General features: G+C 26.0%; 6 protein-coding genes across 12 annotated transcripts; 4 read left to right on the forward strand and 2 right to left on the reverse strand.

Annotated features, from left to right (window-relative positions):
* The first annotated feature begins 3,646 nt into the window (after positions 1-3,646).
* LOC123258787 lies at positions 3,647-5,724 on the forward strand. Its single transcript, XM_044719000.1, has 4 exons — positions 3,647-3,842; positions 4,966-5,016; positions 5,100-5,357; positions 5,433-5,724. Exons 2-4 carry the CDS (start codon positions 4,972-4,974, stop codon positions 5,649-5,651), a joined length of 522 nt encoding a protein of 173 aa, XP_044574935.1. The 5' UTR covers positions 3,647-3,842; positions 4,966-4,971; the 3' UTR covers positions 5,652-5,724.
* Positions 5,725-5,976: 252 nt separating this feature from the next.
* LOC123258846 lies at positions 5,977-7,311 on the forward strand. Its single transcript, XM_044719087.1, has 4 exons — positions 5,977-6,408; positions 6,586-6,636; positions 6,721-6,957; positions 7,055-7,311. Exons 1-4 carry the CDS (start codon positions 6,376-6,378, stop codon positions 7,274-7,276), a joined length of 543 nt encoding a protein of 180 aa, XP_044575022.1. The 5' UTR covers positions 5,977-6,375; the 3' UTR covers positions 7,277-7,311.
* A 1,158-nt stretch (positions 7,312-8,469) lies between these two features.
* Positions 8,470-10,021, reverse strand: LOC123258585 (THO complex subunit 7 homolog). The gene is made up of 2 exons (XM_044718695.1): positions 9,459-10,021; positions 8,470-8,796 (listed from the first exon to the last, which is right to left on the reverse strand). Exons 1-2 carry the CDS (start codon positions 9,891-9,893, stop codon positions 8,626-8,628), a joined length of 606 nt encoding a protein of 201 aa, XP_044574630.1. The 5' UTR covers positions 9,894-10,021; the 3' UTR covers positions 8,470-8,625.
* A 4,418-nt stretch (positions 10,022-14,439) lies between these two features.
* LOC123258584 (THO complex subunit 7 homolog) lies at positions 14,440-15,752 on the forward strand. The gene is made up of 2 exons (XM_044718694.1): positions 14,440-15,028; positions 15,514-15,752. Exons 1-2 carry the CDS (start codon positions 14,594-14,596, stop codon positions 15,685-15,687), a joined length of 609 nt encoding a protein of 202 aa, XP_044574629.1. The 5' UTR covers positions 14,440-14,593; the 3' UTR covers positions 15,688-15,752.
* Positions 15,753-15,860: 108 nt separating this feature from the next.
* On the reverse strand, positions 15,861-17,538 carry LOC123258583 (alpha-ketoglutarate-dependent dioxygenase alkB homolog 6). Of its 3 annotated transcripts, XM_044718692.1 has the most exons (6): positions 17,504-17,538; positions 17,299-17,429; positions 16,981-17,157; positions 16,399-16,506; positions 16,210-16,308; positions 15,861-16,138 (listed from the first exon to the last, which is right to left on the reverse strand). In XM_044718692.1, the coding sequence occupies exons 2-6, from the start codon at positions 17,365-17,367 to the stop codon at positions 15,881-15,883; spliced, it is 711 nt and encodes a 236-aa protein (XP_044574627.1). In that variant the 5' UTR covers positions 17,368-17,429; positions 17,504-17,538; the 3' UTR covers positions 15,861-15,880. The 3 variants fall into 3 exon arrangements, with proteins under 3 accessions (XP_044574627.1, XP_044574626.1, XP_044574628.1); XM_044718691.1 differs by lacking the exon at positions 17,504-17,538 and having other exon boundaries at positions 17,299-17,497; XM_044718693.1 differs by lacking the exon at positions 17,504-17,538 and having other exon boundaries at positions 16,981-17,232; positions 17,299-17,497.
* LOC123258581 (lisH domain-containing protein ARMC9-like) lies at positions 17,539-25,423 on the forward strand. Of its 5 annotated transcripts, none has more exons than XM_044718688.1 (11): positions 17,542-17,690; positions 17,794-18,111; positions 19,309-19,690; positions 20,295-20,459; positions 20,988-21,248; positions 21,488-21,799; positions 21,873-22,000; positions 23,251-23,550; positions 24,182-24,234; positions 24,897-24,954; positions 25,163-25,289. In XM_044718688.1, exons 1-10 carry the CDS (start codon positions 17,674-17,676, stop codon positions 24,929-24,931), a joined length of 1,971 nt encoding a protein of 656 aa, XP_044574623.1. In that variant the 5' UTR covers positions 17,542-17,673; the 3' UTR covers positions 24,932-24,954; positions 25,163-25,289. The 5 variants fall into 5 exon arrangements, with proteins under 5 accessions (XP_044574619.1, XP_044574620.1, XP_044574623.1 ...); XM_044718686.1 differs by having other exon boundaries at positions 17,545-17,690; positions 24,897-24,927; positions 25,163-25,423; XM_044718689.1 differs by lacking the exon at positions 24,897-24,954 and having other exon boundaries at positions 25,163-25,333.
* The last annotated feature ends 46 nt before the right edge of the window (positions 25,424-25,469 follow it).

Below are 25,469 nucleotides of genomic sequence, written 5' to 3' on the forward strand. Positions count from 1 at the left end.
CTTCTTTGAAGGCTCCTTTGGGAGCTGTTCTTTGGCTAGCCTCCATTTCTCTTTCCTTGTGTGGACATCTTTCCAATCAGTCGCGTCTTTTTTTTCGGCGTTCTGTTTCATCACGTTTTTCGGAGGACTTGGTTTCAAGTCCTTTCTCTTCGTCAATCGCCCATCTATTCCATCTGGGGAGTTTCGGTCCTTCCTCTTGTTAGACTTGTTGGAAGTTTGGCTTCTTCCGACGGGTGTGTGTGTGTGTGTGTGAAAATTATGAAATTTTTTTTATTGAAAGATAAATATATTAAGTCACTACCAAAATTTCAGATCAATTAACCGCACCGTTTTTGAGTAATTAATTTCTGAAATCGCATCTTTTACACGTAGAGGTATAGAGAGATGGTAAAGTTAGCATGAAATCTTCCGTACCACTCGAGTGGGCCAAATAATTTCATACTAACTTTACTATCTCTCTATACATCTACGTGTAAAAAATGCGATTTCGAAAATTAATTACTCAAAAACGGTCAGGCTAGGAATACAACGGAAATTCGGTGTCTAATTCATGTGGGCAAGTTGGCCCATCGATTTATAGAAATATATTTGATTTATCATACTATTGACGGAAGGGTAGGCCCACCCGTCACATTCTCCAATTTTTTAATTTCATTTTTTTAAATATTTCTTTTTTTCAACTGTTTACATTTTAATTTGTAATAATTTTAATAGTTCTTTGTTTTTAATTCGACTGTTTTAAAGCTAGCGATATTTTAATAATTCCAAGTTTTTAACTCGCTCATTTTACAAACGGCATTATTTAGGAATTTTCTTTTTTTTACATGGACATTTTTTCTTTTGTCATATTTTATTATAAGCATAAATTATTTTTGAAATTATTTATATTTTTCTCATTTTAGTGATATCGTTTTTTACGTTTCGCTAAATTTACAGATTTCAAAGATTAGAGTTTAGAAACGGCCAAATTTAGAAGTGGCGAAAAAACTGTAAGCATAAAAACCTACCCGAATTAATGCACGCCATTGTACATACATACACACATACATACATGGAGAGAATTTAATGGTAAATACAACTATCCGAGTATTGTAAAAACAGGCTTCTTAGTATGAATGATTGCAAGAACTATCCAAATTGTTAACTGAACCATCCAGATAGTTACATTTACCATCTGGATAATAATTATTACCCCCTGATTAAAAAAAAGTATTGAGACAAAGAAAAAAATTTTGAATTGGTTTTCTAGTCAATCCAATACTTTTCAATACTTTTTTCTTTGTCTCAATACTTTTTTTTTATTCAGGGCCATCTGGCTGGTAACTTAAAAATGGTAAACTTAATCATAATATATGTTAACCGCTAAAATCATGTTGATTGTAAATTCTACAATCATGATGGTAATTATTACCATCGCAGCTGGTAATATAATTAGTCACTATGTGACTACCGTGACTTGTGAATTATAAATAAACAATAATTTCGCTTTATTAAATAATGACTTTTGTTAAATTGCACTGTACTATCTTAAATATTGACATTTTTGAAGATATAAGCTTATATTTTATATATTTATATATAATATATATAATATATATAAATATATAAAATATATGAAAAACTGATGTGGGTACTCAAATGAAAGGTCTCGATGAGTGTAATGTCTGGGTGAATTTATATCTTTCAAAATGTCAATAGTTTACAAGATACAAGGTCATTTCTAAATTATTGATATTTTTAAAGATGTAAGCTCATCCTGATGTCACACTCATCAAAAGCTTTTATTTGAGTACCCACATGCATTTTTGATATATTTTTGATGTATACATATATATAATATATATAAATATATGAAAAATTGATGTGGGTACTCAAATAAAAGGTCTCGATGAGTGTAATGTCGGAGTGAGCTTATATCTTTAAAAATGTCAATAGTTGACAAGATAGTAATGTCAGTTCTTAATTATTGACATTTTTTAATATATAAGCTCATCCTGATGTCACACTCACCAAGAGCTTTCATTTGAGTATCCACATGCATTTTGATATATTTTTCATATATACATACATATAATATATATATAAATATATAAAATATATGAAAAATTGATGTGGGTACTCAAATGAAAGGTCTCGATGAGTGTAACATCGGGATGAGCTTATATCTTTTAAAATGTCAATAGTTAACAAAATAAAAGGTCATTTATTAATTATGTGTCTAGAAATGGAGCATTTTCGAATGCAGCCTAAATACTTATCATGATAAATTGACTATCGATGAGAATATGAAACCTTGAAAAGGCGGAAATTCAAGTCAAAACTTTTGCAATGTCACTAAATTTCACAAAAAAAAAACCGATTTTATCATATGACTATCCTGGAGACAAAAATTTTGTTATTCTCTTAATAATATAGATATACTTTTTTCAATACTTACTCTTATGTCAAACATTAGAATGTTATTATATTCTGACTCTAAAATCGAAAAAATTTAGTTTTTTATACTTCCTGTTTATTTTTTTTATGATTGCAATCATGATGATTTTAACTATCTCCGATGATAAAAGTTACCATCTAGATGATAAACCATATCATCATAATTGTGAGAATTAATATATACTGATTGTACTAATTACAATCGCCGGATAGTTACGTTAATAACCATAAAAGTTAATAACCATCCTGGATAGTAGAAGCTACAAAATAGGGATAGTTACCGTTAACATAAAATTCTCTCCGTGTACATACAGACATGCAAACATCATCGCGAAAACATTCAGGGAAGCTTCCTAGGACCTCGAAACGTCGAGATCTGATGAAAACTCGATTTTCAAAAAACGGGGTAAAACCAATAACTTCCCGATTTTTGAAAATTTTCAATTTTTTTAGCGGGAAGTTAAAAAAATTGGTAACTTTTACCGATTTTAATCGGTTGCCTCTACTGAAAAAAAAATCGGTGATCTCAATCAATTACCAATCGGTAGCCTCTACCAATTATTTTTTTCCGTGTGAAACTATTTTTGTTCGGTTTTATGTATTTTGTAAATATTTGATGTACATGTGTTTCGTTAGAAAATGTAGGTGCCTGATGAAGGCCAAATATATGACCAAAACATCGCTAAATCAATAATGAATATTATGATATACGTCCTATGTCCACTTTTTCCTTTAAATTTAAATTTAAATTTTCAAATTTAAATTTTAGTCAAGGTTACTCAAACAATCTATTCTCAAAGTATTTCAAAATTTCAAAGTATCACCTTTAAAATATAGAGGCAATTTCCTAATTAGAATGTTGATAAGTTTTATACAACTTTATAAAAACTGTAATTTTTATCAAGTACAATTATGAATGCGGGAAATTCCACGTTTAGATAAGAACAAAAATATTTACTTAATAGCGCTTTTAAAAATTTAACGAGTTCATTATCTTAATGTGGCATTGAATTCTTAGCAGTAATTCTCAAACCGAGAATACTAATTAACCTACTTACTCATACATTTTTTTTTCATGATATAAAAAAAAATAAAATTCAGAAAATACTCTTTTATATCCGCAACTGTTAAGATAGTGCATCATCATATAAACACCTTATCAAATTTTATTTTATCTTTCTGCGGATTTCATTAATACACATAAGTTACCTCTGTTATCAATATTGGTGAGCTGTATTAGTTTGAAACAATAAAAATGAACGCTTATCACGGCAAAGCTTTGCAATGACTCTGACACGTTGAACGATTCAATAGTACGTCAGTGATTGATATCAGTAAGCCAAAGTAATATTGAAGTAGACACTTTTTTCAAGTTTTGATATTAACAAAGCAATTTTTATTTAACGGTAAGATTTTTAAATTAGTTTAGTTATTATATCCCTATACTACAGTATATACTATACTAATAATAGATAACTGTGATTATTTTTGTATGACATTCTTGACAACGATTTATTAATACTCAATATTCATTTAATCAATTGGTTTTTTAAGTAATTAATATTAATAAGATAGACTGAAAGACTAGCATAATGAGAGAATTTATGATAAAAAGTTTTATGTAAATATTCTTAAAATTATTGGTGGTTATTTACTCAAAATCCGTTTTAGGCATCAAGACTTAAGTACCTATTATAATTTAATTTAATTTTCATATTTTTTAACATCCTACGATAAAAAATTAACCATTCAATAGAATAGAAAAATTATTGGTTTCACACCGATTTTCGAAAATCGAGTTCTCATCAGATCTTCACTTTTGAGATCCTAAAAAGCAATTATTACAAATGATCTTCTTTATTAATGATGTAGGTGGCAGTAAATAGTACTATGTTAATCAAAAATTTTTTTTGATAATATTTTTAATTAAAAAGCATTTTTGATCCCGACAAAATTTCTAAAAAAAAAAATATTGATTAATGCTTACATAAAAAAAGTAAAAATTTTTCCTAATCGATAGAAGCTCAATGACTTGTCTAATTTATTTAATGACGGGTATTTGATAACAAAAATGCATATTTTTTTCATTTATATATAATTCCTTTATAAACGAATGTATCTGGCTCATTTATAAGTAAAATAAATATGACTTTCACGTATGAAATACATAAGCGTAATATGTTAAAAAATGTTTTTACACATGAAACATAGATTTTTGGCGAAAATAAAGTTCGTTTCCAAAAAATATTTTCTTTAGTGAAAAATATTATTCTTCTTACCAAAGATTTTTGTTTCTAAGTATAGATATATATTTTTCTATATATGTTTCCATAAATATTAAAATATATATTTCTTACATGGATATTTGTTATTTCGTATCCGTATAGTTTTCGTCATTATAATTTCAAAAAATATATCATCTTTACATATAAGAAAATATAAATATTTTATCAATTATTAGAAAACATGAGTCACAATTGATTTGATTAATCTTATCTAGTAATAATATTTTTCTGTTTATCTTCGTAGAGCATCATGGCCTGCTGTCCAACAATTTCATTCATTAAAATCTTACAATTTGTAAGTTGAAAATAAAATATTGTTAAAGAATGAATGTAACATACTAATTGACTTATCAAATTAAAAATGAAAATAAATTGCAGATAGTTGTCTGTTGTATATTTGGCCTCGATATACGGGGTAAAGCATACTCAGATTCTTCAAAAAATGAAACTCTTTTGAATGAGTTAGTGGATAAAATACCAGAGAACAACATAACGATTCCACTTTTGAACATCAAATTAAATGCTGAATCAATACCGACAGAGTACATTTCGACTGGCACTGTGGTAGCCTATTTTATTATTATTTTCGTATCATTCATAAGTGGTTTGTTCGGATCACCGCTAACTAAACTTCCTGTAAGTATTTATGTAGTTATCAAATTATCTGAGCTAGTAATTATACTTGAAACTATAATAAAAATTTATTTGCAGAATGTTACTTTTTGCGCACTTGGAGCTTTTCTTTTCGTTACATCAGGATCCTTGCTTATCAAAGATTATCAAAGCATAAGTTTCGAAACCATTAAACAGATAGATTTAAAAGAATTATTTCAAAATTTGCGTAATCTAAATCTTGCAAGAGGGCCTCTATGTATTTTTGAAGCTGCCTTACTTCTTCTTGATGCTCTTTGTAGTTTTCTACCTTGTTAATTAACATAATTTTATTAATTAATTGTATTTAGATTTTGTATAATATATATATAAATTTTTTTCTTCTTTCTTATATTATTAATAAAATTATTTTTCCTCCATTACGGAATGACTAAAAATAATATTTATCATTAACGATTTTTTAAAAGAAATGATAATATGACTAATTAAGATCATTAACAATATTATACAAATAAACAAAAAAAATTTTGCGTTATTGGGTCAAAAAATTTTGTTAAAAATTTTTATGTTAAATATTTAACACTTTTTTGTGTTGATTTAACAGAATAAATCTTAAATTTACACATAAAAATGTTAAATATTTAACACAAAAATTTTTAACACTAAGTTTTTTGTCGCAATGACGCAAAATTTTTTACTGTATACTAAAACTCTCGTATGGCCTTTTGCGACTTGATTTCTGATTGATATTTGATTACATCCAAAGAAATTGAATTGATTTATTTCAATATAGTTATGAAGGTAATTAGAAATTATATTATTTTATCAAAGCAATACTTTTCTGTTTGAAAGAAGACCGCTACAAGTTAGAAAAAAAATTATTTATGAGTGACAGTTTGTTGATTGAAGCAAATTTGTGTCATTGAAACTATTTATAAAAATAAATGAAGTACAATTTTTTAATTATCTGTTATTAACCTTCATATAAACACAATACCAATCAAAATTTCATATTATTTTATTTATTACGACTCACATCACCATGCCTTGCTGTCTTATTAACATCTGGAAGTCGGTAAGTTAAAATATAATTACATACTTATAACTTTTTCTACTTGTAAGTGATTTTACTTAAAAAATTTTTTTTTTTGGTTGAATGAAAAATTACTTTAATCAATACGTACAAGACATGAATTATTAATTCTTATTTATTTGTCTGATATATTGATTACATGTACTTCGGTTTTTTCAGATATTTCCATCGAAATTACCTTCAATTTCAATAATCAAAATTCTGCAATTGGTATGAAAATAATCTTCACTCAATTTATATTTTAAGTATAAGAATATAGGTTGATTTTTTTTTATTAGAAAAAAATAATTTCAGATTGTTGTATGTTGTATTTTTGGTATTGACGTGCATACAAAGAATTATTCACAACCCGATGACAGCAGTGGTCTTTTGAATGAAGTCGTTGATAAAATACCCAATTTAAACATCAAAATAAATACTGAATCAATGTCAACCGAGTACCTGTCAACTGGTACTGTTGTAGCATATTTAATCATTATATTCGTATCACTGGTAAGCGGTTTGTTTGCATCACCTATTAGTCTAATTCCAGTACGTATAAAATTTACTATTTTTTATCATCAATTGAAGTTAATTCTTCAACCTTGTAAATGTTAATTTAAAACATTATAATAATTTTTTTTTCTAGAATACAGCTTTTTGTGTCATCGGAGCTTTTCTGTTCGTTATTTCTGGATCCTTTATTATTCATGAGTTCCTTCACATCAGTTTCGAAAGTATCAAAGAGGTTGATTTTGAAAAATCATTACAATCTGTACGTAGTTACAGTATTGCAAGAGGATCATTATGCATTGTAGAAGCCGCTTTACTTTTACTTGATCCTATTTGCAGTTTTATACCTTTTTTATGATTATTAATTATTATTGTTATTGACTGTTATTTTAATTTATATATGTTAAGTATTTATAATTGTATGGAATTTTTTATTTTCTTCAATGAAAATTACAAAGTAATTGAAATTATTAATTATAATTTTTTATTTTGCAAATTCAAATAAATATCTATGTATGAAAGTACAAAAGTATATATTTAAATTTAGTTCTCAAATCCATATGTGTTATTGAATATTTTTATCATTGAACTACATTGTTTATAAGTAATATAATTAAATTACTGTATACGATATTTTCTTACAATAGTATGAATATGAAAATTCAAAAATCTGTCTATCCTACAATCTAATTTAAAATTTTAGTGATAGATTTTTAATTCACTCATCAATATATTTGTAATATATATGATTTGAAAGTTTATAATAGTATCGCATAATAACTAGTTTCATCTATTGTGAATTAATATTATCAAAAATTTAGATAAAAATAATTTATACGATAAATTATGAGTTTGATTTGTTATTAATAGCTATTATTTAATTGAATACATTTATTTACAATTATGTATATAACTAATAGTTAATTCAATTAAATTATAAATAGATATCTTTTTAGTTGTATATTGCATCTTTTAGTCAGTTATGAAATAAATAATTATTAATATTTTATTATAAACAGTGGTTAAAACATATTAATTATTCACAATATTAGTATTTTTTTTTTTTTTTTTTTTTTTTTTCAATTTAGGGACATACTGATGGACTATTTTTTACCCTATTGTCACAACGATAAGTAGTGGATCTCAGACACTTCTTGAGTTTACAAAACGCTTAGACACAGAAGAGGTATATTACAATTATTTTTATAATTATTACTTATTACAGATATCTATTTAACACGATAATATTATTTTCAGAATCAAAGACAGTTGAAACCAGAATTTTCGTTCCTGCTTGAACAAAATAGTCTCTTAGTTCTTCAGGATACATTATATCACGACTATTTACACTCAATAAGTGAGTGCAATTATGATACAATTGAATCAAGTTACATACGCAAATTAAATTTATGTTCAATCAAGTATGAAGAAAGTGAAAAACTTAATCGTAAAACAAGAATTTCACTGACCATACGTCATGTGCCAAAAACAAATAAACTAAAGCTTAAATTTTAATTTTATATATTATTTAATATTTTTAATTGATGTCATTTTGATAAAACTTATTAATTAAATTAATAATTTTATAAAGATTTCAATACTTATAATGTATTGACCGGTCTTCAATCTATTTACATTAAGTGAAATATAATGTGCTAATATTATTCTTGAAAAAAAAAAGTATAAAAGTTGATTCCGACACAATACTCATGATACTTGCATAGCTACATCATTATCTTCATAATTTTCGAGGCTAACATCCATTATTTCTTCATCAGACTCGTCTAACATCTCTTGTAAGGAATGAATTGATGATATTAACACGTGGAATTGTTTCCTCCGCATCTCCAGTTTATGTTCCAGTTGCTCAGATTTTTCCTAGAGTAAAACAAAAATAATCATTTTTATTTTATTCTTCTCGAGTTTTTTTTAAATTTTTTATACTATTCTAAATCTAATCGGTCGAAGTAAAAGTCAATAAATAATATTATTTAAATTGTAAATTTAGAAAAATTTTCATCAACTATAAATCTATAAATTCTCTAAAAGTGTATTTTTATCTTTCTAAAATAATTTTCTTTTATTATTAACAGTTTTTTGCTTAATGGAATGTTGAAAACTAGGAAAATGATTGCATCTCCAAACAACAATTTCGAAAAAAGCATAAATAATTCTTTAATTTTTTGCCTTTTGTATGAAATAAAATTTTTGTCAAGTATCTACTAGCATGAGAATCACTATTTTAGAGTAACTATCACAAGTAAACTTATTTTTTGTGTTATTGAAATTCAAGAACATTCGACCCTTTTAAAGAATTATTTCATACAAGTAAATAATTACCGAGAAAAAATTAAGAAACAAAATTCGCTTCAATAATTTTTAGAAATTTTTATTTGTAGAATTTTTTTAAGTTACTTCAGAGTAATTTGTTTCTTATGAAAAAAGTTCGAGTCATTAAATGTCTTATAAATACAGTACCGTTTATTTTTGACATAAGAAATATTCAAATAATAATAAGATAATATAAATAAAATAATTACCTTCAAAAATCCAAGTTCTTGATTCAAAGTCTCCAATTTTAAATTAGTTTCCTTTCTATCAGGCTGCTCGTTGATAACTTTGGCCAGGACATCATACTCGATCCGATTCTTACGTATTTGTTTGGCTTCTTGCAACTCAGCTTTTGTAGTTTCAATATCCTGTTTGGCCTGTTCTATTTCAGTTCCAATGTCATCGTACAATGTTTTATAATTTTTCAATTCATCCTGACTCATAGCCGACATGAAACGTGATTTTTTTTGAGCAAATTCACACTGTGCAAGACTAGCTAGAATACGTTCATGAAGCGTGTTATCAACATCCGGATTATTAGCCCACTTTATAAATGATTTCAATAACATATTTATCCGTCTGTCATCACCAATACCGTCACCATCAACTAGCAGACGACGTCTTATCACTTCTTCGTCAGACATTTTAATTTATTTAAACTAGTTTTGCACTTACTCACAAGTGATGAGGAGCCCGTTAGTGTAGGTTATGATTCTGTTTATATTTATTTGAGTTGATATACGTGTATATGTACACATTTATTCACAGGTACGTACCTACGTGTACTATAGGGATGGGCGATATACAGTAGCGCTCAAAAGTATTTTGACAAATATATTTAGTGGTTTAATTAAAAATAAATATGAAACACAATAATCATTTATTTATTTTTTTAACACCTTTTGAATAAACTACAGAATAGTGTCAAAGAGGTTCTTATTCGTAATAAAAGAAAGTTTAATTTTTAAAATAATAGGAAAATGGTGGCTCAAAAGTATTTTGACATTTTTGAAAAAAAACTAATTTAACGCATAATTATAATTTACAGCAATAAATATATTAGTATTTAGTAGCATATCCCTTGGCCTTTATGACAGCCTTGCATCGCTCCGGCATTGAGTCGATTAATTTTTGTAATCGACTTATTGGAATTTGATCCCACTCATTTTTTAGAGTTTCAAACAAAGCGTTTTTGTTTGAATAATTTTGGGTTTTTACACTACGTTTCAATTCTTCCCAGAGATTTTTTATCGGATTCAAGTCGGGACTTTGACTTGGCCACTCAAGAACTTTAACTTTTTCACGATTTAATAAGTCACTAATATGCTTTGATCTGTGTTTGGGATCATTGTCTTGTTGAAAATACCACTTAGCTGGCATGTGATGTTTAGCATATGGTAACATCTGAGACTTTAATATATTTGCATACATGAACCGATCCATTTTTCCTTCTATTCGAACTAATGGTCCAACTCCAGACCGTGAAAAACATCCCCAAACCATCACACTACCACCTCTATGTTTAACTGTGGGTATTTGATACCGATAATCGTATTTTTTGTTTACTGGACGCCGAATGTACTTGATACCATCAGATGACATTAAATTAAATTTACTTTCGTCACTCCATAAAACTTTAGACCACTCTAAACTTGACCACGATATATGCCGTTTCGCGAACTCAAGACGATACTTCCTGTTTTTTTTCGATATTAAAGGTTTTTTAGCCGGTCTTCGGCCATGTAACCCTAGGACCTTTAGGCGTCGTTTAACAGTAGAAACATGAATATCTACGTTATATTTTTCTTTTAATTCATTTTTTATCATTACAGCGGACATCCGTATATCATTTGCTGATAACTTTTTTATAATATGATCGATGTAAGAAGAAGTTTTTCTTGGGCGGCCTGCTCGAGGCTTACTTTCGACAGTTTTTCGTTTGTTATAGACTTTATTCCATAAGCTAACTAACTGTCGAGACACTTTAAACAAACGAGCAACTTCTGTTTGTTTCATTCCTTGTTTTAATGCATTAATAACGGCTTTTTTAAAATCACTAGAATATTCCTTGCACTTAGGCATATTGAAGTAACCACAACAAGTAAATATATGTAATAATAAAAACTAAGGAACAAGTAATCTGCGAGAGTTTTTCAAGTCAAATGCGTGTCAAAATACTTTTGAGCTCACGGTAAGTCAAGTACGTTCGGTGGCGCGGTGTGTAAACAAAGAAGTTGTAATTTGATACGCTTAAATAGTCGCAGTTACACTACTCTACATTATACTCAATACATTTTCCGATAGGCTTTTATTTTAAAAAAATATTAAAAAATTTTATGTTGTCAAAATACTTTTGAGCGCTACTGTACATCGATGTTTTTTCCAGGAAACATCGATTTTTTTGGTCGATTTTTTTTGGAATCGAAACATCGATGGTCGATGTAGAATAATGAACCATCGACATCGAAATAAATTTCTACTAGAAATTTTTTAGCGCGCGCTAAAAATTAAAAAAAAAATCTGAAAATACCAAAAAAAAAATCGTAAAAATTACAGTTATAAATATGGGGAAAAAATCTATTAAACACAATTGTTAATGACTTGCAAGTGCATTTTCATAGCTGGAATATGATCTTAGAATTCAAAAATAACGAAATAACCATATTTTCGAATTTCAGACTGTCGTTCGATTGTATCGAATTTTTTTAATCTTTAAATGACCTACACAGTGTTTAACAGATTTTTTTCTCTTATTTATAACTTTAATTTTCCCAATTTTTTTGGTTTTTGAGATTTTTTTGAATTTTAATCATGCTCAATCTGAATCCAAAAAAATTTTTTTATTCTGATAATTTTGATTTTTCATGATTTATTGTCATTTTTTTTAGTTTTTTGCTATTTTTTCAAATTTTGACGGCTCAACGGGCTAATTAACGTTCAAATTCAGATTCAGTGAATTGAAATATATAAAAATCATGCTTGATCTAGGTCCACAAAATTTTATTCATCGCTGTGGCTGCAGTTTTTCGCAATTTTTTGCCTTATTTAGGGTTTTTTGAATTTTAGTCAAAATTTTGAGGGTGTACGGGCAATAATAATTAAAATAATAAAAAAAAATTTCTTTTTACGCCAAATTTGGTTATAAGTATAATTTTTTCGAATTTTCGCGCGCATTTTCAACATCGATGTCTACAATCGATGTTTCGATGTTTTTGTCAAAACATCGATGGTTCGATGGTGAAAAATTTCGAAAATCGATAGTCCGATGTCGATTTTTTGTGCTAACATCGCCCATCCCTGAGTGTGCTAAACTCGAGCGCTAACTAAAGATTTTGTATTAAACTCACGTGCTAACTCAAAGTTTATGCGCTTGCGCACACTTAGGAACACAAGTCGCTATCTTTAAAGAAAAAACGGGTTGCGGTCAACCAGTCAGATCGAAAGCATTCCGAATTATCAAAACTTTAGAAAATTAAGGATTCCGCTACATTCAAAGTTTATAAAATACATTAACTTAAATAGAATACTAGCCGAAAAACAATTTTGTAAATTATAAAACACCGAGCTATCGAATATAGGTAAACATAAATCTTATATTCCTCAAGAGTTAAAATTAATTTAATTTCGAAAAAAGTTCGTTCCAACGTATATTCATCCGAATACTCATCTATATGAATAATGATTCGGTCGAAAATTACTCATCCAAATAACTATATATTCACATTTTTCGACTAAATGAGTGTTAGTCTGTTCATTTATTTTGGCGTAAAAATTTTCGTTGTTATGTTTTTTAATTTATTGAGACTTTGTGACTTTGAAAGATTCTATTAATATAGCATTAGTTTTTTCTTTATTCAAGTTTATATTTTTCGGAATTTTAAAATTTGTCAAATTGTTTATTTTAAATTATATTTTATATTTACTTTCTAAGTTCTAGTAATTTATTAATTCGGAATGTTATCAATCTGACTATTTGACTGTAACCCGAAAAAACGTGGCAAACCCAAGCGTTAACAAAATTGTAAAAAATTAAAAATTTTTGTTAGGGGAGAAGGGGGTCAAATGAACCACGGGGCAATTGAACCACTCGACTTAAAAAATTGAAAAAACGCTTCATGCTCTTAGAATTAGATTCTAATATGTTAAACTTGGATATGATCAAAATTTGAAATCATTGCGATCGATAAATTTTGAAAAATTGAGATTTTCTTATTTTTAGGCATGCAAACTTTCTTTTCGGCTGGTGACAAATTGTTTAATAATATTTAAATTTTTGAATTAATTGATAAAATTTGAATTATAGTAGTTGTATATACTTATATTTTATAATCCTCAACTTTGTTTATAGTGATAGAATGGTTTATTTATTTATTATTTACTATTAATTGTTTTAAAATTATACGGGGTCAATTGAACCACCAGTCCCTGGGGACGATTGAACCATACGGAGAAGCATGGGACATGCGCGCGCATCTTGACTCGACGTGAAAAATACTCAGGAAATAACCTAACAATTTGATAAACTCAATTTGTAATTAAAATTATTTTTAAATCGATTTTTAATTTATTAAATATAATATATGTGTATTAAAAATGTGCAACAGTAATATTAGAAAGTAACAATTAATATGTTATTTATTAAAAGTTCGGGTTTGAGTTATAAATGTCATTGGTTCAATTGACCCCGAGCAGTGGTTCAATTGCCCCCCGAGCGGGGGTCAATTGAACCATTCGACGCGTTTGGATAAATTAATAATTTTTAAAAATTCACGTTGTTTATTAACTAATTTATGTATTGATAATGATAGTAGACTTAATAAACTATCATTCCAAGAAAAAAAAAGTTATTATTTAGTTTTAATTCGAATAGTAAAAAATTACTAAACTTTTTTTGGTTCAATTGACCCCCTTCTCCCCTACTTATAGTAAATGACTTCTGACGTTTATTACGAATCTGTCGATGCATAAAATGACTAACGTCTTTTCGAATAAGAAAAAAAAATGTGGTAAGTATGAATTATTAAATATTAAGGTATCTGCGTCGGCTTTTGATTTGTAGCCTCAAACCCGAAAAATACGATTTATTTTTGCCACGTTTTTTCTTAAAAGATGGCGACTTGTGTTTCTAAGTGTGCGCATGCGTATAAACTTTGAATTAGCACGTAAGTTTAATACAAAATCTTTAGTTAGCGCTCGAGTTTAGTACACGTAGGTACGTACCTTTGAATAAATCTGTATATATACACGTATATCAACTCAAATAAATATAAACAGAATCATAACCTACACTAACGGGCTCCTCATCACTTGTGAGTAAGTGCAAAACTAGTTTAAATAAATTAAAATGTCTGACGAAGAAGTGATAAGACGTCGTCTGCTAGTTGATGGTGACGGTATTGGTGATGACAGACGGATAAATATGTTATTGAAATCATTTATAAAGTGGGCTAATAATCCGGATGTTGATAACACGCTTCATGAACGTATTCTAGCTAGTCTTGCACAGTGTGAATTTGCTCAAAAAAAATCACGTTTCATGTCGGCTATGAGTCAGGATGAATTGAAAAATTATAAAAAATTGTACGATGACATTGGAACTGAAATAGAACAGGCCAAACAGGATATTGAAACTACAAAAGCTGAGTTGCAAGAAGCCAAACAAATACGTAAGAATCGGATCGAGTATGATGTCCTGGCCAAAGTTATCAACGAGCAGCCTAATAGAAAGGAAACTAATTTAAAATTGGAGACTTTGAATCAAGAACTTGGATTTTTGAAGGTAATTATTTTATTTATATTATCTTATTACTATTTGAATGTTTTTTATCTCAGAAATGGGTCGAATGTTCTTGAATTTCAATAACACAAAAAATAAGTTTACTTGTAATAGTTACTCTAAAATAGTGATTCTCATGCTAGTAGATACTTGACAAAAATTTTATTTCATACAAAAGGCAAAAAATTAAAGAATTATTTATGCTTTCTTCGAAATTGTTGTTTTGAGATGCAATCATTTTCCTAGTTTACAACATTCCATTAAGCAAAAAACTGTTAATAATAAAAGAAAATTATTTTAGAAAGATAAAAATACACTTTTAGAGAACTTATAGATTTATAGTTAATGAAAATTTTTCTAAATTTACAATTTAAATAATATTATTTATTGACTTTTACTTCGACCCATTAGATTTAAAATAGTATAAAGAATTTAAAGAAAACTCGAGAATGAATAAAATAAAAATAATTATTTTTGTTTTACTCTAGGAAAAATCTGAGCAACTGGAACATAAACTGGAGATGCGGAGGAAACAATTCCACGTGTTAATATCATCAATTCATTCCTTACAAGAGATGTTAGACGAGTCTGATGAAGAAATAATGGATGTTAGCCTCGAAAATTATGAAGATAATGATGTAGCTATGCAAGTATCATCATGAGTATTGTGTCGGAATCAACTTTTATACTTTTTTTTTTTCAAGAATAATATTAGCACATTATATTTAACTTAATGTAAATAGATTGAAGACCGGTCAATACATTATTAGTATTGAAATCTTTACAAAATTATTAATTTAATTAACAAGTTTTATCAAAATGACATTAATTAAAAATATTAAATAATGTATAAAATTAAAATTTAAGCTTTAGTTTACTTGTTTTTGGCACATGACGTATGGTCAATGAAATTCTTGTTTCACGATTAAGTTTTTCACTTTCTTCATACTTGATTGAACATAAATTTAAATTGCGTATGTAACTTGATTCAATTGTATCATAATTGCACTCACTTATTGAGTGTAAATAGTCGTGATATAATGTATCCTGAAGAACTAAGAGACTTCTTCGTTCAAGCAGGAACGAAAATTCTGGTTTCAACTGTCTTTGATTCTGAAAATAATATTATCGTGTTAAGTAGATATCTGTAATAAGTAATAATTATAAAAATAATTGTAATATACTTCTTCTGTGTCTAAGCGTTTTGTAAACTCAAGAAGTGTGTGAGATCCACAACTTATCGTTGTGACAATAGGGTGAAAAAGTGGTCCATCAGTATGTCCCTAAATTGAAAAAAAGAAAAAAAATTCTAATATTGTGAATAATTAATATGTAAATAGTTAGTTAAGATAAATTATTTTGTAAATAATTACCATTATCCCTTGACCACTTAAATATTCATTAATTAGAACGTGGTTCGGCAGTTTATCATTACTAAAAATATTTAATGATGATATTCTGTCCATGTATTTTTTCAACCACTGTTTATAATAAAAAATTAATAATTACTCATTACACATCTGACTAAAAGATAAAATATACAACTAAAGAAATATCTATTTATAATTTAATTCAATTAACTATTAGTCATATATATAATTGTAAATAAATTTATTCAATTAAATAATAGCTGTTAATAACAAGCAAATTCGAAACTTGTTGTTAAAATAATTGTAGTCTAAGTATTTGATAATATTAATCATGACACTTATTATCCAAATTATCTTCTAATTGTATTAACAATTTTAAAATTAAATTTAATTTTTGTAAAAAAAATTATATCTGAAGCAGTAATATGAAAATTTTGTATAATCATTGAAGTAGAAAATATATCGTTGATAGTATTCAATCTTTCTTTAAAAAAATAACTATATCGTCTATTGATTTGATAACAAGCATCTCATCAATGATAATTATAATTAATAAATAATTATTTAATATAAAAAAGTAAATACTTTTGGTATTTCTTCAGCAATCATCCCCTTTTGATGTGGAATTCCACCCCAATTTTGTAATCTCCTATTGCTCAATTGGGTCCATTTAGGCAATGGACATGAACTAACATGCTTCATTAATTCATCTTCCTCATTATCAGTTATGAAATTCGGGACGTAGTATGCCGAAGGTGGTACCTGTTGTTAGAAATCCGTAGATTATTTAATTTCATAATTAATTGAATATAATCCCCATAATGTTAAATACTTAACCTATAAAATAGTTAAAACTTCAAATAGTAATTTATTTTACATCATTTCAAAAAATATTGTACTTACATTTTTAATCAAATTTAATGACGTCAACATATTTGTCGAGTTAGTTTCCATATTTATTGATTTACTCATTTACTTTTATTTTTGTTATTGTTGATCTTAATCACTGACGTGAGGTTAGTCATTTGTTTACACGAGAAAGTTTGACATAATTCAGCTAATAACAAAAAAATAGTAAAACAATAAAATAATTATCAAAAATACTTACATTTTATCAGTAAATAGTTAAATTTAATGATTAAACTAATTAATTAATAAAATAATATAAAGCGAAGAATGGAATATGTAAATTAAAAAAGCGATCGATAACGCTTGTTATGCATGTAAATTTATGTATTTGTTTTGGTTTCATTCTATTGATTTTTATTTCTATAGTAAATGGAAATTTCGTCCAGGTAAAAGCCGTATTAATTTATCCTGAAATTTATTTATTGAATTAAAGCTAAATAGTTTATTTATTAATATTTCAAATAATAATTTTAATTGTTATGTTGACAGAAACAAGAATCTCAAGATGGATTCAAATAACGCGGTAAAAACATCCGGAGAATTTATAAAAAATCAAAGAGTTATGATTAATCGAAGTACTTCCAGTGGTTTTATACAATTAAATAAATCTTTAATAGACACCTCTGATGAGGCTAAATTAGAAAGCGAAAATAATAGTTGTGGTTTTAATGATAAAAATGAAAAGTTTGAGAGTAAATTTATACCATTACCGTTAAGTGTAAATGATCGAGATATACCCGACTTCTTAGGAGCTAATCGTGAAGAGTATAATATTATGAATAACAAACGGTTTATTGTATGTTCTAGGTAAGAGTTTTTTTTTTATATTTATTTAAACTGTAAAAAAATAACAGATAATTGCGACGTAAGTCCTACATGTATTGTTTTAATTTAATTAAATAAGATCCTGAAAATTTTTGATTTCTTGCTAATTTAACTCATTAGTTAAATAAAATTATAACAATAAATAAATATGTATTTTTTCATTCAAAATCGATGAGACTATAAATGAAAATTATTAAAAGTACTTGATATTTAAATATATTAATCAATATCTTTCTTACATTCACTGATAGAAGGATTTCTTAGCATTTAAGAAGATTTCTTTGTATTTAAGAAATCATTTCTCAAATTTAACATCATTTCTTAGTATTTATAATATTTTTTAGTATTTAAGAAATATTTCTTAAATACTAAGAAATGATGTTTAAGAAATGATTTCTTAAACACAAAGAAATCTTTTTAAATACTAAGAAATCCTTCTATCAGTGTTTCTAGAAAAAAAATAGTTTCAATTCAATATCTTAAATCTATTTTTACGATTACAGCGGCTCCTGATTTTATGAAAATTCTTCAATTTAAGATATGATAGTTCAATTTTATAAAATTAATTATTTATTATAATTTTATTTTTATAACAATAATTCATTAAACATTCAAAGGTTCAATGAGTTTTAAATCAGGGTTAAAAGTGGTCGTCAAAAGAATTTTTTATAAACAACTAACTTAAATTAATTAAAGTTATAAAATAAAGAGTATGTATAAGAGATTATTTTTATACATAGATTATATTTAACTAATAAAAGGTCACATTAAAGGAAGCGTGATACTAAAAAACACGCAATTACTGAAGAATTATAAATAAGGATGTAAGATAATTTATAAAGTAATTTCACTAATCTGATTTATTTCGTGACACATTTTTTTTTTACTGCTGAATGCCATTTTTTTAATTTATTTGTAAAATTTTTTATTAATGCGCCTAGAAATAATATGAGATATAAGGGTCTGAAACTTTCAGAGCTGACATGTTTTTTTAGTATCTACTTAGTATTCTAATATTATGATTTACATATCTCCTGGGGGCGGATGCACCACATGTTTACTCTCCAGTTTTTTTTTTTTTAATTTAATAGAATGACAATATTAACTACATAATTTTAAAATTTAATTTTATACAATAAAAATAATAATAATTAATTATTAATTTATGAAATATTGAAGAAGTACACAAACCGATAATGGCAATGAGATGCCTCCACCAAATGTATTACGCACAAATGGATTTAATCATCCGGCTATAATAATAAACACATCAGCAACTCGTCGATTGAATACTCCAAATAGTACTAGCACTAATTATACCAACCAAGAGTTAATGCTGACTAAATCTCAATTGTATAATGTACATCGTAAATATCAAAAATTGAAAAAAAATTTTCATAAATTACACTCTGAGTACCAGAAAATACGTGATATTGCAAGTGTATTTACTGAAGCAATTGAGAAATCCATACACGGTGAGCCCGTTGATTTACGTGTAACACTTCAAACTTGTCGACAAATCTATCCAGATGTTTTTAATTACGATTCTTTTCACAAACAAGTAATTATTTACTATTAATTTTTTTTCATATTAAATATAAATTAAATATTTTTATTTGTGCAACTGTGCTATTTAGAAGTTAAATTTTTTCGTGCTAACTGTTCAAAATGTTTTGGGATGTTGACATATTTTTTTTTCATTTGAGCTAGCAACTAAAAAACAATCTTATAGTTACAAACAATTTATAAATAAAAAATTATAGCAAGAATTTTAAAGTCAACTTAATTAAAAAACAACTGATTATCTGAAACAATTTAATAATGAAATAAAAATTTCTCCATATCCTAAAGTTCTACGCTTAGCGAAAATTCCTAAAATTACTAAATGAACATATGTAAATATATAAACCACAATTTTTTTTTTTATATTTTCATGTTTCACGAAAACTTATTTTATCTGTTAATGATAAAAAAATACAAAACCAAAATTTGAACAGAAAACACGAAGCAAAGTAGATACAAAAATAAAAATATATATATATATATATATATATATATATATATATATATATATATATATATATATATATATATATATATATATATATATATATATATATAAGGATTAATGATTAAGAGTAATTGAAACTATTTTTTCGGTTTAGCTACAATCCGAGCAGGATGATGATTTTTCAATTGCAAGTAATAGAAAGTCTATGCTGAGTATGGTTCCGCTGTTATCAAAGTATCTAAATTATCATAAAATTAAATTACATCTCATTAGTGCAAGCGTTAAAAAAAAATTATTACTTCTACAAGCATTACGATGGGTAATTACTAGAACTATTATTAGTATTAGTAAACAATATAATTTTTTATTATTAATTCTATATCGGTCCTACGCAGTAAAAAATTTTTCTCATAGTGTAAAATATAAAAATTTTAACGTCGAATATTTAAAATTTTAGTGTGTTGATTTAACAAAATCGTTTGATCGATCCGTTTTCAACACACAAAAATGTTATTCGATACTTAAGTAACACTTTTTTAATGTTACATTTACATAAATCTGTGTTACTTTAAACATAGAATTGTATTACTCTATCGTTACACTCAGATTGCGTTGAATTAACACTAAGTTTGTGTAAAAAAAAAGTTAATCACCATAAATTTTTGTGTTGAATTTGACGAAAAATTTTTTGCTGTGTATGTACAGATATTTTTACATCTCTATCATGTCGATGAATAAATATATATATATATAATTATATTGTATGTCTTATCTATATCTGTATTTTTTGTGATTAATGAATAATAATAATAATAATAATAATAAATCATTTAATTTTAAATATTAGAAAATAACATTGAGTCAACCTATTGAACGTGCTGAAACGATAAATGAGTATGTAAAAAATGATTTACTTGAATTATATCATAATTCAAAAAGTTCAAATGATCTTAGTGGAAAATCTTCAATTTTACCGTATTTATTAATACCGTTGGATGTAGTTGAGCCACATCCTTTACAGCAGTCAGCAGCAAGATTATTAAATGCCTTCGCTTCATTTAAATCTGGCCGGGATTATCTAGCGGTCGGTCCTGCCATTTTAAATGTGGTAATAATTAAATTTAAATTTCATTCATTGGTTGAATAATATCTAAAAATAAAGGATCATTTTACAGTAATTGGTGATTAACTTATGAAGTAAAATTGAAATGTATTTTTATTTCTAATTATTTTAACAAGAAGTTGAATGATCTCTGTAAAATGACCCTGTTATACTAAGTAATCACTATTAGTTTAGACATTATGAATAATAATTAATTATAAATAAAAATTTTAACTGTTATAAAGGTAGTACAGTGCTTTGATAGCACAAGTGCTGAATCAATAGACGCTTTTACCTGTGACATGATAATCGCAACTCTACAAAAACTTTCTTTACGAAGAAATCAGAGATTATACATGATCGCAGCTGGTCTTGTAGAATGGTTGATTCATCATTTGAAAGCCGAGTGTCATACAATGGGCACGTACAGATTAGAATATGCAACAGCACTTTTAATGAATTTATCACTGCAGAAAGAGGCACAAGTGCGTGCTGCTGCGATGCCAACGATCCTCATATCTACATTAATCATTCTACTGTCATTAGAACACTTGCCTGTAATATTAATAATCCACTAACACGCCTACATTTTTTTTTTTGAATAAGCGATTTTAAAAATTATTTTTATAGGCTTTGCCGTATGTCAATGGCGCTTTGAATAATTTTATTGCCAATAGTACTATTAATAATGAAGCTAAGCTCATTGGATTAGGATCTATTTTGGAGTATCATCGAAGATATAGATCTGGTGAATTAAGGTTATTAAAAATCAATTTATTACTTATTAATGAATAAAATAAAAATTTAATGATATCTACATTCAGAAAAAAATGGGTTAAATTATCTTTAAAATGATTGTGATGTAAAAAACAGCTTCAATTATGATTTTTCGAGTTTTTATAACAACAATATAGATATCACAAATATCTGATCAGTACTTTTAAGTCCAATTTATTATTTAACTTACTGTAGAAAATAATGAGTCTCTTGTTTGGAGTGAAAATTTTTACACGAATAGTATGAAAATTATTTTAACACCGAGTTTCACAATACAAAAATAATTTTTAAAAAGTTGAATCTCAAATTTTGAGTAAAATTTTAGTAGAATAACAATATTATAAAAATATTTTATTATAGAAAATTTAATTTTCGATCAATAAGGTCCTTATTCATTTTTTCGTATTTTCATTGCTTAAAAATAATTTCAATTAAAAAATTATAAAAATATTATCGGATGGATCAATCATTAAATAATAAACTGATCTATAAAACTTAGAAATTTTAATTTTGAATTCGATATTGAAGAAAAAATAATAACCGTATTTATTTGTATTGTTATATTGTTTGTACATTTGTATTAATTTCAATATTAAGTTTAGTTATATTTTCACAATAATCACCAAAATGTTGTAGAAAGTAGAACACAAATAATGACTAATATTTATTTTTTTAATGACCTTAAGTGATAGAAAATAAAATTTTAATTATGATAATCGCTTACACTTGCGTGTGAAAGTAGTGTAGAAGTACTTTTTTTTTCTTTTGCAACAATTTTTCAAACGATTATTTAGAAAATATTTATTTTTTCTACTTACATATTCAAACGTGTAAACTATAAAAAGTATTGATTTTTTTGCAGAATTTTTTGCATTAAATCTTTTAAGACAAAAAAAGATCAAAATTTTGTTTGAAGAAAACTTCTTCTTAAATACTAATTAAATTTTCAATCTTATCAAATTACGTAACATTAACAAGTATTTTCTTCTCATCTTACCTATAAATTGACCGTAATAGTAATTTAATAATAATTTTCTAAATTTATCATTTATTATCTGTCATAATCAATCAATTTACTTTTGATATGACTACTGTAATTTTTGAATTGAGTGAAATACTGAAAAATAAAAAAAATTTTCTGTTCGCACAAAAATAGTAACTTGCTTGCATTAATTCTTTTTTATAAGTTACATAAAACATTAGCTCATATTCAAAGATGTTAAATTTTCAGAAAACATATCGATCACATTCTATTGAGACATCGACGTCCCGACAATGAAACAATTGATGAAATAATAAATGAGGATGACGACCGTGAAGATTATGACAATCTGGATGATGAATTAGACGAAATGGACCCGGTTAAAGTTAATCCGGGTGATTTATTTGGCGAAACATTATTAGCTGCTAGCTACTCATTACCTCCGAACACGTTCCCGGATGATAAATTCCGCGAACCTGTCGAAATTACAGATAAATCAAAATCAGCAGATTTCAATTTACAGTCTGTTGAATTAAATCAGTCTCCGAGGTGATTACTGATTCAATTACTTTTATCTAGATATAATTATTATATAATTTATTGTTTATTTATTAATTTATTTATTTTTGTCAAGATTATCGTCTTTTAGTTACAAATTAATGGTTAACCCAGTAAAATTAACAGCAGTAGAAGAAAATAATATAAATAACGAAGAGTTAATTGATAGTAAAAAATTCAAAGTTAATTGTTCAATTTCTACGTCTGCTATTAACGTTGATACTTTATCAAGTCATGAAACAATAACAACAGAATTTAATTTGTCTTCATTGAGTGACACAATTGATAGCAATGATAATGATAATGACAATGATGAATTTATAACTTATAAATCTAATTTAATATCAGCATCGCTGCTAAATGTTTATGATGAGAGAGTTAATTCACAGTTTGATATAACAAAGATAGATTCCTGATTATTTGTTTCTTTATGCATTAGACTATTCAATTCTATAACTAATTCTGAAGAAATAAAAAATGGCGAATATTCATTATCTAGTGGTAATAAGTGCATTTATTTTATTTTTATTATTTAATTGTAAATAATTATTAAATATTACTCGTTAATTTAAATGAAAAATGTTATTAAAATATAATAATAATAATAAAAATTTTATTGCAGAAAAATAATGGATGAAACTTTAACAGCAACTGCAATTGAAGACACAGAAATCGGTAAGTAAGACAAAATAAAATGATTATATTTATTATTATTTTCTACAGTTATAGGTTGTAGTATTATAGTTCTATAAGTTTTATATATGTATACGAGCGTTTATATGAGAAACTTATAAAATAAATATGAATTATATATTAAGTTTAACGTCTATGACTTTTTCTATAAAATGTGTTTATATCTGTAGTATTGATCTTAAAAGAAGAATAAAATATTTTGAACGCAAATAAAAGAGGAAAAATAAAATTTGGTAGTAATTTAGATTCACAAAATATTAAAATATAAAAATGAAGTTTATAATTTTTTTGAATAATCATATATTTTCTCTTAATGTTCTTTAGAAATAAAATAATTAGAAAAAAAAAGATCAATGGTTTAATTAAAAAATCATTCTTGAAAAAAATATTGATATATTTGAAGAGTTTTTTAAATTGTTTGTTTTTACACGCTGAGGAAGAAAAAGAAGTAAAATTATAAATTGGTAGAGGATGTTCGGTTAGCATTAAATTTTTGTTAACTTTAAAAGTTTTAAAATTGATCAAAAAATGTATTTTTGACAAACTTAATAATGAGCATCAGTAAACCTAATAAATTATTGGTAATAATAAAAATTACCAAAATTTTAATATATTTAAATCAATAAATTTTAAACTTGTTTCAGTTCATGAAGATTTGAATACTTTTCCATTATTGTAAGTTTGATTGAACTTCGATTAAAAGCAACTATTGTTTGTCAAATAAAATTATCATTTTTTAAAAATTAAATTTATTTTTTATTTGTTTATTCTTGATCATATAATTTTATTATCTATTTTTGCGATTAAATATTTTTATATTTGTGGCTTTATTTAAAAAATTTTTTATAGTCAAGTAAAAACCATGAATTTTTAATCTAAAAAATGACTTTAAACATAAATTTCTTTTTAGTGTCAGCGAATTATCAAAAATCATAAATGAAATATCAACCAGTGAAGAAGAGGGAGCATTTACATCGAAACCAAAAATATTTCGAACACCGCCTCAAAGTGCCTCACCACTTTCAATAAAATCTAACTCTAATTCTATACAAAAATAAACGACACAACTAAACAGTATAATTATTATAAACAACTTTATTATAAATTGTAATTTATAACAGCAATTAAAACAACATCTACATTAATAATAATTTAAATATAATACCAAAATACAAACACGCATAAAAAAAAATAAATAAAAAATAATCAAACATAAT

This window comes from Cotesia glomerata, linkage group LG2, assembly GCF_020080835.1.
Source record: "Cotesia glomerata isolate CgM1 linkage group LG2, MPM_Cglom_v2.3, whole genome shotgun sequence".
Classification (NCBI taxonomy): domain Eukaryota; kingdom Metazoa; phylum Arthropoda; class Insecta; order Hymenoptera; family Braconidae; genus Cotesia; species Cotesia glomerata.